At 36.0% G+C, this 13564-nt stretch overlaps 1 protein-coding gene across 5 annotated transcripts in view; it reads left to right on the forward strand.

Annotated features, from left to right (window-relative positions):
• The window catches only part of UBR1 (ubiquitin protein ligase E3 component n-recognin 1), a 73754-nt gene that overhangs the window by 34466 nt on the left and 25724 nt on the right, over nt 1–13564 (forward strand). For all 5 annotated transcript variants that reach the window (XM_080345069.1, XM_080345066.1, XM_080345068.1 and 2 more), the window contains 11 exons: nt 772–837; nt 1012–1113; nt 1718–1781; nt 2211–2335; nt 3289–3341; nt 5425–5527; nt 6625–6673; nt 8709–8863; nt 9861–9960; nt 10755–10864; nt 12175–12264. In XM_080345069.1, the coding sequence (XP_080201195.1) occupies nt 772–837; nt 1012–1113; nt 1718–1781; nt 2211–2335; nt 3289–3341; nt 5425–5527; nt 6625–6673; nt 8709–8863; nt 9861–9960; nt 10755–10864; nt 12175–12264 (1017 nt within the window). The remainder of the gene's footprint in view (nt 1–771; nt 838–1011; nt 1114–1717; nt 1782–2210; nt 2336–3288; nt 3342–5424; nt 5528–6624; nt 6674–8708; nt 8864–9860; nt 9961–10754; nt 10865–12174; nt 12265–13564) is intronic.

Here is a 13564-nt window from a genome sequence, read left to right on the forward strand (position 1 = left end):
CCCTGCATTAGACAAATATTTTCATCTCTCTTACGACTGTTTCTGACTCTGTGAAATGGTGCTAATGTTACTGACATCTACTGGAAACTGCTTGCAGATCTGATAAAGAAATCACTGCATAAGTACTGTTAGTACTGCTGCTTATAATATAAAATGTTAGAAGAACCTCCCAGTGTATGGTAATCATTATATGCAAAGGTTAAACTATTTTAATCTCATGTTAAACTTTTGAGTACTATTTAACTGGATGTAGCAAGCATTTTATGATACTTGTCTTTTGAGCTTTTTTGTTGCAAGAGTGAAACTAAGATTCTGCCCTTAAGTACTTTTATTTTGCTTGCTTTGGCTTCCCTTTTTTATTTTGTTTTTCTTCTTTGATGGCAGAAATTTTCTGTGTTTACCTTTCACTGGACCCTTTGAAATCAGAGCAAACATTGATAGCCCCCTGTAGAATTGTTTCTCTGAGAACTGGGGTAGGAGAAGGAAGATGTTTTGACTTTAATCAGTAGCAACTGTTAGAATTACATTGTCTTGGAAGAGGGGGTATGAAGAAGTACGACACAGGCTTTTTCTAGATTAGGAAAAAAACATTTTTCACTTCTATTAAAGCATACATTTGTTTTGAAAGAAACATGGGACTTCCCTTATTCAACATGGGACTTTTCCTGTGCTGTACAGTTTGAAAAAGTCTCAGACATTAACTGGTGCACATTTGATACTGTATTACTTCACATTACTTCTCTACTTAAATTTTGTTCTCCTATTTCTCAGGTTTTTTATTATCAAGATGTTAAATGTAGAGAAGAAATGTATGATAAAGACATCATCATGCTCCAGGTATAATGTTCTAAATAACTTTGTGCTTGATTAATATAATTTTCATGGATTTGTTTTGATTTTAAATAAATCTGTATGATTTTTTAAAATGTTCTTGGTAAAAGAGTGCTTTTCATAATTAATGAAGAATTGTAATAGTAACCAATGTTCATATTAATTTGGGTTTTTTGACAGATAGGTGCATCTCTTATGGATCCAAACCAATTCCTCCTGTTGATACTGCAGCGATACGAGCTTGCTGAGGCTTTCAAAAAGCTCAAGCCCACCAAAGATCAGGTAAGTGACAAGTATTTCTGCTGATTAATTTGTTTACTTTGAGTTTATGGAACATTATTAAGAAAAACTAGCTACTGTAGCTAACTGCCTGTTTATGACCACACTAAAAGTCATTCAACACAGCACTTAGTGGTTAGATAAATGATTTTGTATTTGTTATCTGTAGTGGCTTAATCAAAATTAGCAAACAGGTTTTGCCCTCTTTGACCTTTATTTCATAGGACATCTACCAAAATCCATCTAAATGACTTCTCTATAAAATTTCAATGTCTCCTAAGCCATATTATGTGTTCTTATTTAGCTAGAAGTTTCTTGGATTTTTGTGCAACTTCTTGAGGGTTGAACTTTATTATAACCCTTCATTGGGAATACATTTTTAGCTGTTGCTTCTTTTCCTGCTTGTGAATCTTGCACTTTAACTGCCCAGTAACATCTCCACTACAAGCACAGGCTTTTTTTCTAGCTTGTTAGAATGGAGGTTTCCTCTGTTTCTTCTTCCAGTGCAGTGCTTCAGTGAAGCAGTGCACCTAAAGGCTGATCGTGGTGTCATTGGACAGATTTTCCTGCCTGTTTTTTCAAAAACTGGTTTCTCTGATTCTTGTAGGATTTAATCAAACAATATAATGTGTTAATAGAAGAGATGCTACAGATTCTCATCTATGTTGTGGGTAAGTTTCATTTCTCTCTGCTAGTGTCATGATGGATTATTATAGTTTGACAAAACAGGCTTGATGACTTTCTTTAGTGTAGATTGTATGGAGAGGATACTGGAGAATGTATGTTTTAAATAGATGGTTCAGTAACACAGGTTTCTGTCAACCAGAAGCAATAGGAGTTGCATAGTGAAAAAAGCTGTGAGATAACTTAGTAGTTGACTATTAGAGCAGAATATGAGGAGAAACTCTATCTCAGCCCATTTTGTTAGGAAGCTAGTCTAAAAAAACCATTTTTCCTCTCAGACACTTGGGTTAAGTTTCCAGTGTATGTAAACTTATACTATGAAATATCCCCACAATAGCATTACCACTGCGCAAAATTCTAAATTGCCTTATAACTGTTATATTTGCCGTTCTTCTCTTTTTTATTAACTCTGCTAGGGGAAAGATATGTACCTGGAGTGAGTAATGTGACAAAAGAAGATGTTATAATGAGAGAAATCATCCATCTATTGTGTATTGAACCAATGGCTCACAGTGCAATTACCAAGTCCTTGCCTGAAAATGTGAGTCTGGGTTTATTTACTTTTTTCCTTAATTTACTTTTTCTTGTTTTATGTCTTTTTCTTCTTTAGCTTCCATATCTTTATATGGAAGCATTTTGTTTCTGTTATAAAGCTCAAGTGTTGGTTTCAGAATTACAAAATAACATGAAAAACGCGCTTACACACCTTAGTGGTGCAAAGGTAAATGACTAGGATTCCAGTATGGTCTAATCTGAAAGGCTTGTATAAGGATTGTAGTTTTTGATGAAGAGGTGGATTTATTTTTTTTTTTTTAGAATATTCAGCTGTAGTTCTCCTAGATTCAAAAAAGAAAAGTTTTGAAATTCTGTCTTTTGGCCCTGTGGGACCATGCAGCCGGATTCTATTCTGCCCTGTGTAAATAAATTTGATCCTGTAATTTTGATCACTTAAACCTGTGCAGATCTATTGGAAGTCAAGTATTGTACAGGTCTATTTGAAAGCACAGATTTCCTTACCATTCTATTCCAGCTGCTGAAATTCAAGCAAAGAAGAGGGATATGGATTGTATATGATAGCCTGTGCAAGTTTTGAGGGCTGATAATTAATGCAAAATGCCTTTAGTTTTGTTGTAAATTAAGTAGTCTGGAATATTATTAGAAACCAGTAATGGATGATCCACATTGACTGTTTCAAGAGACTAAAGCTCTGTTTTTCCCTCCATTGAGGTTGCGTAAGGGGCTTCTCTGTTTCTGAAGATCAGCTCTGTTATAAATAAAAATGTACATGATTAAATGAAAGTATTATCCATCTTTGGTACTTCTTATAACTTGTCAGTTATGAATATCTGTTTTCTGAATAAGAGTGGGCAAAATATATTCATTCATGAATTAAGGAATTGATCTACATTTGTATGTCTATTTTTGTTACACCTAGCATAATACTGAAGATATTTGAATCATTATATATTTATCCCAAACTAAATCTTTTACCAGGAGAACTATGAAACTGGCTTGGAGAATGTAATTGATAAAGTGGCTACATTTAAGTAAGTACTTAATATTGTTTTATAAGTAGCTTGAACGTGAAATAAGATCTCTTACATTATATGGGTTAAACAAGCTGCACTACACAGTCTTTGATCAGCTAATATTTTGCATTCTTGAAATCTATACACTTTCAAATATGCATAGGAAAGAAAAGTGTATGGAATATCCCAAACTCCTGCTTTTCTCCTTTTGCTGCCCTCTTTTTTCAAATTCAGCTTGAGGAGTTCAGTTATCTCAAGTCCTATTGGGAAAATCTTCAAAAGTTCATTTTATTTCAAAGATGGTTGGGAACCTTGACAATTCATTGTACCTTTGGCAATCACCACCTAATAGTTGGTGTAGATGTCATAAATTTGCTAACTTGCTATAACTTTCAGGTAGAAGTTAATTTTCTTTTTAACATATATGTATGCAAATACAAAACAATCAATTGAGGCAGCTGAGAAAAAAAAGTTCAAATGTCTGCTATTTTTGTCACAAAAGTGTCTTGTAATTTCAGCTGGTTTAGTATAGCTTATTTGAAATGTCATGTGGCTCGCTTGTTTATGTTTAATCAATGGCAACTATTGGTTTAACTAAGGATTTTGCTTTGGGAATTATATGGAAGATTAAAATAATCTTGCTGGTTGAAAAGTAGCTCTTTGTATTACTTGTTTTGTAACTTAGTTAAAGAAAGTAATGAATTTTCACAGAATCACAGAATGTTAGGGATTGGAAGGGAACCTCGAAAGATGATCTAGTCCAATGCCCCTGCCGGAGCAGGAACACTTAGATGAGGTTACACAGGAATGTGTCCAGGCGGGTTTTGAATGTCTCCAGAGGAGACTCCACAACCTGCTTGGGCAGCCTATTCCAGTGCTCTGTTACCCTCACTGAGAAGAAGTTTCTTCTCATATTTAAGTGTAACCTCCTGTCTTCCAGTTTGTATCCATTGCCCTGTGTCCTGTCATTGGATGTCACTGAGAAGAGCCTGGCTCCATCCTCCTGACACTCACCCTTAATATATTTGTAAATATTAATGAGGTCACCCCTCAGTCTCCTCCAAGCTAAAGAGACCCAGCTCCCTCAGCCTTTCCTCATAAGGGAGATGCTCCATTCCCCTAATCATCTTTGTTGCCCTGCGCTGGACTCTCTCCAGCAGTTCCCTGTCCTTCTGGAACTGAGGGGCCCAGAACTGGACACAATATTCCAGGTGTGGTCTCACCAGGGCAGAGTAGAGGGGGAGGAGAACCTCTCTTGCCCTACTAACCACCCCCCTTGTAATACACCCCAGGATGCCACTGGCCTTCCTGGCCACAATGGCACAGTGCTGGCTCATAGTCATCCTGCTGTCCACCAGGACCTCCAGGTCCCATTCCCCTACACTGCTCTCTAACAGGTTGTTCCCCAACTTATACTGGAACCTGGGATTGTTCCTGCCCAGATACAAGACTCCACACTTTCCCTTGTTATATTTCATTAAATCTTTCCCCACCCAACTCTCCAGCCTGTCCAGGTCCCGCTGGATGGCAGCACAGCCTTCTAGCGTGTCAGCCACTCCTCCCAGCTTGGTGTCATCAGCAAACTTGCTGACAGTGCACTCTATTCCCTCATCCAAGTCCTTAATGAATATATTGAGTAGTACTGGTCCCAGTACTGGCTCTTGAGGCACTCCGCTAGATACAGGCCTCCAACTAGACTCTGCCCCATTGACCACAACTCTCTGGCTTCTTTCCTTCAGCTTGTTCACAGTACAGTTTTATACAATAACATCTAAAGTCTGAAATTCTAAGCCATAAAGTTAAAAAGAATTTACCTGTCAGAGGCTATATGGTGTACTGTAGATGGTATAGGCTAGAAATATTTTGCTGCTGGGTAGGATTTACAGTAGTAAGCATCCTTGAAAATAAAAGACTAATAACTGTACTCACTCTATGCTCTGTATAAGTTATTGAAGCAGCTATCACTATTCCACTTCCTATTAACATTTCCTTAGTGAATAAATTATGGTAGTGGTTTGTTTACATTCAAAGATGTGCTGAACATATATTATCAATCTGTATGTCATGATTGTCATGATGTCATGAAATATTTCTCTGTAAGGAAACCGGGTGTGTCTGGCCATGGAGTTTATGAACTGAAAGATGAATGCTTGAAGGAGTTCAATATGTTCTTTTATCATTATACTAAGACCCAGCACAGCAAGGTAAGCCATTGTAAGATTCACTCTCAAAGGTTAAAAAAAGTACATATTTATCAATGTCTATAAGGAATTTTGCTGAATCAAAGGAATTAATGGAATCTAAAGAAACTTATTCAGTAAAAAGTATATGCAGGTGACTTCAAAACTATGCTTCTAAAGAAGTCAAAGTTGTTAATCCAAATCAACCGTGGTATGGTTTACATTTGTGTTTTCCCTGTGGTGACTTATGTATTAACTCCTGGAGAAACTGGCAGCTCGTGGCCTGGATGGGTGTACTATTTGCTGGGTAAAGAACTGGCTGGAGGGCCAGCCCCAAAGAGTTGTGGTGAACGGAGCCAATCCAGTTGGCAGCCAGTCATGAGTGGTGTTCCACAGGGCTCAGCATTGTGGCCAGTTCCATTTAGTATTTCTATCAATGATCTGGATGAGGAGATTGAGTGCACCCTCAGTAAGTTTGCAGATGGCACCAAATTGAGTGGGAGTGTTGATCTGCTCGAGGGTAGGAAGGCCATACAGAGGGATGTAGATTGGCTGGATCATTGGGCTCAGGCCAATTGCATGAGGTTTAACAAGGCCAAGTGGCGGGTCCTGCACTTGGGTCACAACAACCCCAGGCAGCGCTACAGGCTCGGGGAAGAGTGGTTAGAAACCGCCTGGCAGAAAGAGATCTGAGGGTGTTGATTGACAGCCAGCTGAACATGAGCCAGCAGTGTGCCCAGGTGGCCAAAAAGGCCAACAGCATCCTAGCTTGTATCAGGAATAATGTGGCCACCAGGACTAGGGAAGTGATTGTACCACTGTACGCCATGCTGGTGAGGCCCCACCTTGAATCCTGTGTTCAGTTTTGAGCCCCTCACAACAAGAAAGTCATTGAGGTGCTGGAGCGAGTTCAGAGAAGGGCAGAGAAGCTGGTGAAGGGTCTGGAGCACAAGTGTTATTGAAATGCAAAATGCAATATTATTAAATGGGTTTCAGACAAGGTTCTAGTTATACACCAAGCATTGACTATGTATCTTGCCATATTTCTAGTTTAGGGTTTCTCATCTTTTCACTGTGTACTTCTGTAGAGATGCTGATATAACAACACTACTTTTCTGTAGGCTGAACACACACAAAAGAAAAGAAGAAAGCAAGAAAACAGAGATGAAGGTAAAAATTTGAAACTGATGACTCAGCAAGTGTGATAATTCAATAGTGTATGTAGTTCCGTACATAAAATGAGCTTTGGGAGATGTCTTCCGAACTAATTGTGGGTTATTGAGTTCCTATTAAATTTGTTGTGATTTGTAGTAATTGTAATTAATTAGCACCTGCCTTTTTTTTTGCCTTAACACGAAGATAGGAGTTCTGGAATCTTTAGTTTAATTTCCATGTAGACAAACATACATGACATAGTACCCATTGACAAAATGAACAACTTAAGATGTTTTTATGGTGGATTAACTAGGAGGCAGAAGCTTATTTTTCATGGGTAGTTTCTCTAGCACAATGTTGAGACATAGTACTGTTCAGAGAATGTTGCTGCAGGAACTATTGCTCATATTGGTTCTTTAAGTAGCTTGAGACTTAAGTTTTATAAATCAAATTATTCTTTTTTAGAAGCTGCAAATACATATAACAATAAAACACCATGTTTCTATTGTACCACAAAAGTTATTTCCCTCTTCAGTTTAGTTTTACCCATTCAAGTAATGAGCATTAATTGAATTGATTTGAGGAAGACTCTGTAAACTGAACAAAAAGTACAATGAACAATTTAATAAAATCAACTACCACCTGATTTTGTAACTTGAAACAGATAATTATTTTTCTCTTCCCAGATTGCCTTTCCAGTTGAATACCTTAATCTTTACCTCCTACTCTGAAGTGTATTTTGATATTTTTTATGTACAGTCAGGGGCACTACAGTACTTCATACCGAAGATGGTGAAAATTCATTCTGACTAAATTTTCTTTGCTTTGGTTCCGTTTAGTTGAAAAACTGTGGAACTGAAAAAAAAATTGTATTGTCATTCAGGAGGGACATAGTTAAATTGGAAATCACATTCTCCTTGAAAAGAATTAGTTTCCTTCAGTTATAAGTAACTCAGAAAATTATGACAGCTGAAAAATAATGAGAGGTGGGGGAAGAAATCTGTGGATTACTTTTTGTTTCTTCCACTGTTTATATTATACATTTGACAGATTTTCAATAGTAGCTTCTTCATTACTCCCCTGCCCAGTTCACTTCAGCAACTTAAAATGTTAGCAGGGATGTTTATTTTGTAGAATTTTTTAAAAATGCAAATATTTTTATGCAGTTGTCAGAAACTCACATGTATGTAATCAGACAATACAGTTCCAAAATAAGATGACTTTCCACGTTGATGTGTTTTGCCTTGAGGCTACCCATTTTGTTGCAAATAGTTTGTGCATATGCTTTTTTGTGTCTATGTTTTCTTTGTTAATAACTTTCCATAATTCATTCAGTCTAAATTGTCAAAAGATTGGTGGTTTCCGAGACACAGCATTCACAGAAATTTTCTGAAAAAAGGCATCCAGGTACCAAAAGAAAACTTAAATCAATGCTTCCAGGTAGGGAAAGGCTGCGGCATTAATTGAGCTGCTCTTAGTAGATGCCAAGATTCCCGGTGGCGTCTGAGTGAGACACCACCTCACACAGTTTTGATATTAGCTCAGGAAACATACATAGCTGGAAGTAATCAGAATGGCCAGTAGCAGGAAGAATTTTAGAGCTCTAGCCACATTAGGCATAGGACAGTTGAATGGAAGACACCACACTCTGTAAGATCCACCTCTTTTCAACAAGTTGAAAACCTTGTGTCTGATGCAAAACACAAACACTATGTATCTATTAGTGATACATAAATGATAAGGCAGTGCAAAGTATTAAAGATTTACAATTACAGATACAAGATACAGATTTACAATTACAGATACAGATAATTGTAGTTGATTGTTTAGCTTAGTTTGAATGTAGTTTATATAAGAACTTACTAAAAGTACTTAGTTTTGCTAAAGATAAAAGCTGATATAAGTGAGCAATTATGCTTGAGCACGGTTTTATTCATTTAAAGGTCTAGTTGTTCTTTCACTGGAATTAGTATATTTGTGGTCACTACTTTTTGCCTCCAATCTTTGAGATGCTAGTTTGTTAATATACTTGCATATGTCTGTTTTCTAGCACTGCCACCACCTCCTCCTCCAGACTTCAGTCCTGCTTTCAGCAATGTGGTGAGGATTCTCAGCTGTGATGTTATGATGCACATACTGCGGACCATTCTTCAGAGAGCAGTAGAACTGGAAACCCACTTGTGGACTGAAGCTATGATCCAAATGGTATGGTTTGCTTTGCTCCTCTTCCTATGGTCATTCACGTGTTGACTGTGTTAACTGCTTATCATAACATCAAAATGTGTAATGATTAATTTTGAATGATTAGAATTTACTTTTTGTCCCCAAACCTGTTTTTGTAAATCTTACCAACAAAGAAAATATTTCTAATTACTTATCTCCACTGTAAAATAGAAAAACAAAACGTATTAGTATTAAATTGGGAATATCCTTCAGTTTTCTATTTTACTTTCATCTCTGTATTGCCTCATCACTGAAGCTGTTTCAATATGTAATTCTCCTGACCTCATCTTTTTCTTGAAACTTCATGTGCAAATAAATAACCGTTTGATCATCCCAAAGAAATTGGAGTTGCTTCGTCTTGTAAGCTGCAAAGTCTCCAAATATGTAAATATCTTTGGGGCCTCAGTCATGAAATAGTACAATTTTGTAAGTATTTAAACATGTCATTTTACCACAGTGACTTTATGCTTTAAAAAAAAAAAGGAAATGCTGACATTTTTGAAGTGTTGTGTGGGTTTGTTGTGTGTGTATGTTTGATTTTGTTTGTTTGTTTGATTTTGTTTGTTTGTTTGTTTTAATATTTATAGGATTAAGACCTGAATTTTCAGACTAGTTGAATTAATCAGGTTTTTTTTATTAGAGTGCATAGATTATTTAGTTGCCTTGCCTTACCTGCTAATCTTTGGATTATGGAATTAACCAAATATTCATAGATTTGTATCAGCAAAATGACAGGATTCATATCTTGATGGCAAGTGCGTATAAGTTGATTAATTTTAGGACAAGTAATATGCAGGAAAATGATATTGTGCCTTGTTATTTCACTTTCCATGTATGATCTTTACACTTTTTCTCATTTCTGTGTTTTATCATGGATATAATAGCATATTACAGAACTATATTTAAACATCCTTATTTTATATCCTGGTTTTCCAGACCTCTAACAGTGAATGAAATGTAATATTTTTCTCTTTTTTAGGTGCTTCACCTCCTTTCTTTAGGTTTACTAGAAGAGAAGCAGCAGTTACAGAAGTCTCCAGAAGAAGAAGTAACCTTTGATTTTTATCACAAAGCAACACGTATGTTTTGTTTTTTTAAAAAGGGCAGAGTAAAGACAGAAATAAATTTGAATGAAGTGTTCAGTGATATTAGTCAGAAAGGATTCACTTTTTGCTATAGAATTAAAACCTGCTTAAATATTCATTTATTTATGTATTTAATTTAAAATAATCAAGAAGCTACGTTTGGACAAGCTTCCTTTGTTCCCTAAGTGTTGAAGAGGAGATGTGCTTCTCTTCCTGGGAAAGGAACGGAAAAGTAATACTGGCGTTTGTTAACTGAAAATGGTTCTTCATTCACAAGAACATTATTGAAATGGAAACTAAGAACTCCTTGAAAAATGACATTGGATTAAAGTGAATTATCTCCATCTTTTGTACTCTGGAACTGTACAATTATTGATTTACCTGCATGTTAAAGTCTTTTACTGTGGCAACGATAATTACTGTAACTATAACAGTTTTTGTGATAGAAATAAACTTCTGTGCGCTGAGCTGTTAGCGAACTTACGTAAGCTATAAGACCTTTACTGCTTCTCCTTGAAGTGAAAGGCAGTTATTGTTTTGTCTGTAGTTCTGCTCTTGGAAGCAGCAAAAATTATTTATCTATAAGGAGGAAAGATTATACTACATTTAACTGGAATAAACAAATTAAATTAAAACAGAAATGTAATAACACAGGTTGTATTCATATATGTGTATTACATTATTAGCAATATTTTAAGGTGTGTCTGTGGTTGTAAATACATTAATATGTTGAAGGGTTTTTTTCCCTGAAAACCCATGCTTTTTCTGTTTTTCTGTCCTTTATAAAGGAATGGGAAGCTCAGCCTTGAATGCGGTGAGCGTGTTAACACTTCTGGAAAAATTAAAGAGAGTTCCTCAGTTAGAGGCACAGAAGGACACAGTCAGTTGGATACTGCAGGTACACAAGGGAGAGATGTGTATGATCTGATTTCAGTAATTTAGAAAGCTCTTATGGAAGATGTTATGATTCCTATATAAAATCCAGTTTTTACAGCTGCAGTGGTTTCTTGAGAAGCTTAATCTGTTGGAACGTATTTTTTCCCCCCCGGACAAGATGAGATTTCTCAAATACTGTGTACTTGTTATTGCTACTTTCAAGTATTGGGTCAATTTTTGCATAGATAATGACATTTTTGTACGTAAACTTTATTCCTCATATTTTTGTTGCAAAATAACAGCAAGTGTTAAGTAAAAGTTTATTAATTGGGAAAGCATTTTAGACTGCTTGTATTAAGACTTGAGTCATACGGATCTGACTAATGGCCACATTGTGTGTTTGACCTGTAGAATTTTTCCATCCAGCTCCCTGCCTTTTCCCAGTAATAAATGGGATAAAGTTCTAAAGCTGTGACAGCGCTTCTAATGTAGTAGGCTGCTGCTTCTGCTTAGCAGGAGTATGACTGTCCTGTTCCATTTTGGGCTTCTTGTCTTAAGTGGCTTCTTGTTTTAGGTGGCAAACATAGAAGGCACTGCTCTTGAAAACGAGAGTAAGAATCCATAGGAGGGTTTCAAAATTATCCTAAGCTACTAAAATTGGACTGTCCTGGTACATTAGGGAGGCATGTTTGAAAGATTTTTTTTTTTTTTTTTTGAGAAGTTATTCTTCTAAAATTATAAGGGCAAAAGTAAAAATGGACTTTAAAAAGTATATTTTAGCTTTTTAATGATACATATAGTGAATGTAGAATATTTAATATCAAACCTTCAAGATGCTTATTAAAGTAAAGATACCTGGGGAAAGTAGTAAATGAAAATTGAAGGCTCAGTTTTAACTATTTGGGCATATGCTGGAAAGCTTTCTGTTCCTTATGTGTAGTTTTTTGCAAGATTTTAATGACTGCAGTCTATTTCCATGGGATGATCCACATCTCACCTACTTGCAATAAGCTAGCCGTCTCTGTCCATTCTTCTGACATACAGATGCTTTAGCTGTTTAGCAGTATTAGTGCTGGAAGACTGGAAAATTTGGAAGAATTTTCCTTTCCTTCATGCTGAGTAGTGCTTGTCAGGTTTAGGATACAGACACTATGGTGTTACAGGAGTGCACATATGGGCTCAGTTAGATGTTTTTATTATTTAGAAGTTGGTTTCATGCATTTGAAAATCTGAAAATAACGTGAAACTAAAAATCCAGAGCTTTAATCCTGTTTATATTGTAATAAGAAGCCAGTTGCATTTTATTTTTAACATCTAAGTCTTTATTTCTAGATGTTTGACACAGTGAAAAGATTGAGAGAAAAATCTAGTTTGACAACCGTAGCAGCTACATCAGGCTCAGAAGCTACAAAAGTTGATGAGGTAATAATGAAAAAAGTGTTCAGTGGAAGCCTTGTATCCAATGTTTTGAACGCCTGTTTTCCAAAAAGTGCCTAAAATTATTGTTACCTAGAATGATAAACTTTAAAATGTTGATTTATTATATATTGCCTGCAAATAGGATTTACATTCCAAGATTAATATTTTTAATAAATGAAACTTATGCTAAGCATGTTTCATGGAATTATCACCAGCTAATGTGCTTTTGGTTGTACTTCCAAGTTAAGTGAAACAGCCAAAGAGGATGAAAAACTAATTTGTGTTCATTTCTCCATTTCTTATCTTTATGATTTGATCACCTTTTCTGTTATGTTGTCATTGTGCAATAATTAGAAATACAAATCTACTTAAAGTGATGTCTTGTGAATTATGTGACCTACCAAGAGGTTAATCTACTTTACGTTGATTGTATAAAGACATCAGGCTTAGGTGATTATTCTGTCTGTGTATCAGTCTCTACCCTCTTCCCTCAAAACTTTTGAATCCAATGGTCAAATGACACAGTGAAATGGAGTTTCAGAGATTACCACAGCAGTCCCACAAGTGTGTGTGTTTTGTGTTCCCCCCACCCTGCGCATTGGTTTTGATTCATTTTAAATTGGCAGTTAAATAGGAAAGAAGAATCCAATTAACTGTAGTGTTTAAGGACAGGCCAGTTTGCTCTTACGCTTTCTGTTCAGCAACAGCTCGTTGCCAAACAATCTCTTGACTACTCATTGCATGCAGAGCTCTAAACTTATCACAGCATATGCTGTGTTTCTTTTTTGAGAAAAATGTCATATGATGTCAGGTAGGATAGAGGAACAAATGTGGTGGTGTTTCATTTCATCAAAAAGTAATGGTATCGTGAATGAAAACAATGTGTGTCATGTTGAATTTGTGCCTTAAGTAATTGAATAAGAGAAATTAGGTTTTATATATTTTAATTAAGTCTGCCTGTGTTTTTTGAATTCTGCATTTCCAAAGCATATAAATACTTTGATTATAGTTTTTGAAAACATGACAGGTGAGGAAATACTGGAAGAAGAACAGTTTTCTGACCTACAAGAAAGAAAAATAGGGGAAAACACAGTCCTCAGATGCATAAATACTGCTACAAAAATGTAGGAACAATCTGTTTGCTATGTCATCCATAGGTAGTTTCAGATAAAATTTTTGTAAAATCCTGTAAGGGAGATACAGAAGACTCAGTAGGGGTTTCGCTTATGGGGGAGTAACAAAACGCTAGAGAAGGGTTGCGATGTTCACCTCTCTGAAGTTTCTTAAGAACAGACAAGAACCT

The sequence above is a fragment of the Nesoenas mayeri genome, assembly GCF_963082525.1.
Source record: "Nesoenas mayeri genome assembly, chromosome: 5".
Classification (NCBI taxonomy): Eukaryota; Metazoa; Chordata; class Aves; order Columbiformes; family Columbidae; genus Nesoenas; species Nesoenas mayeri.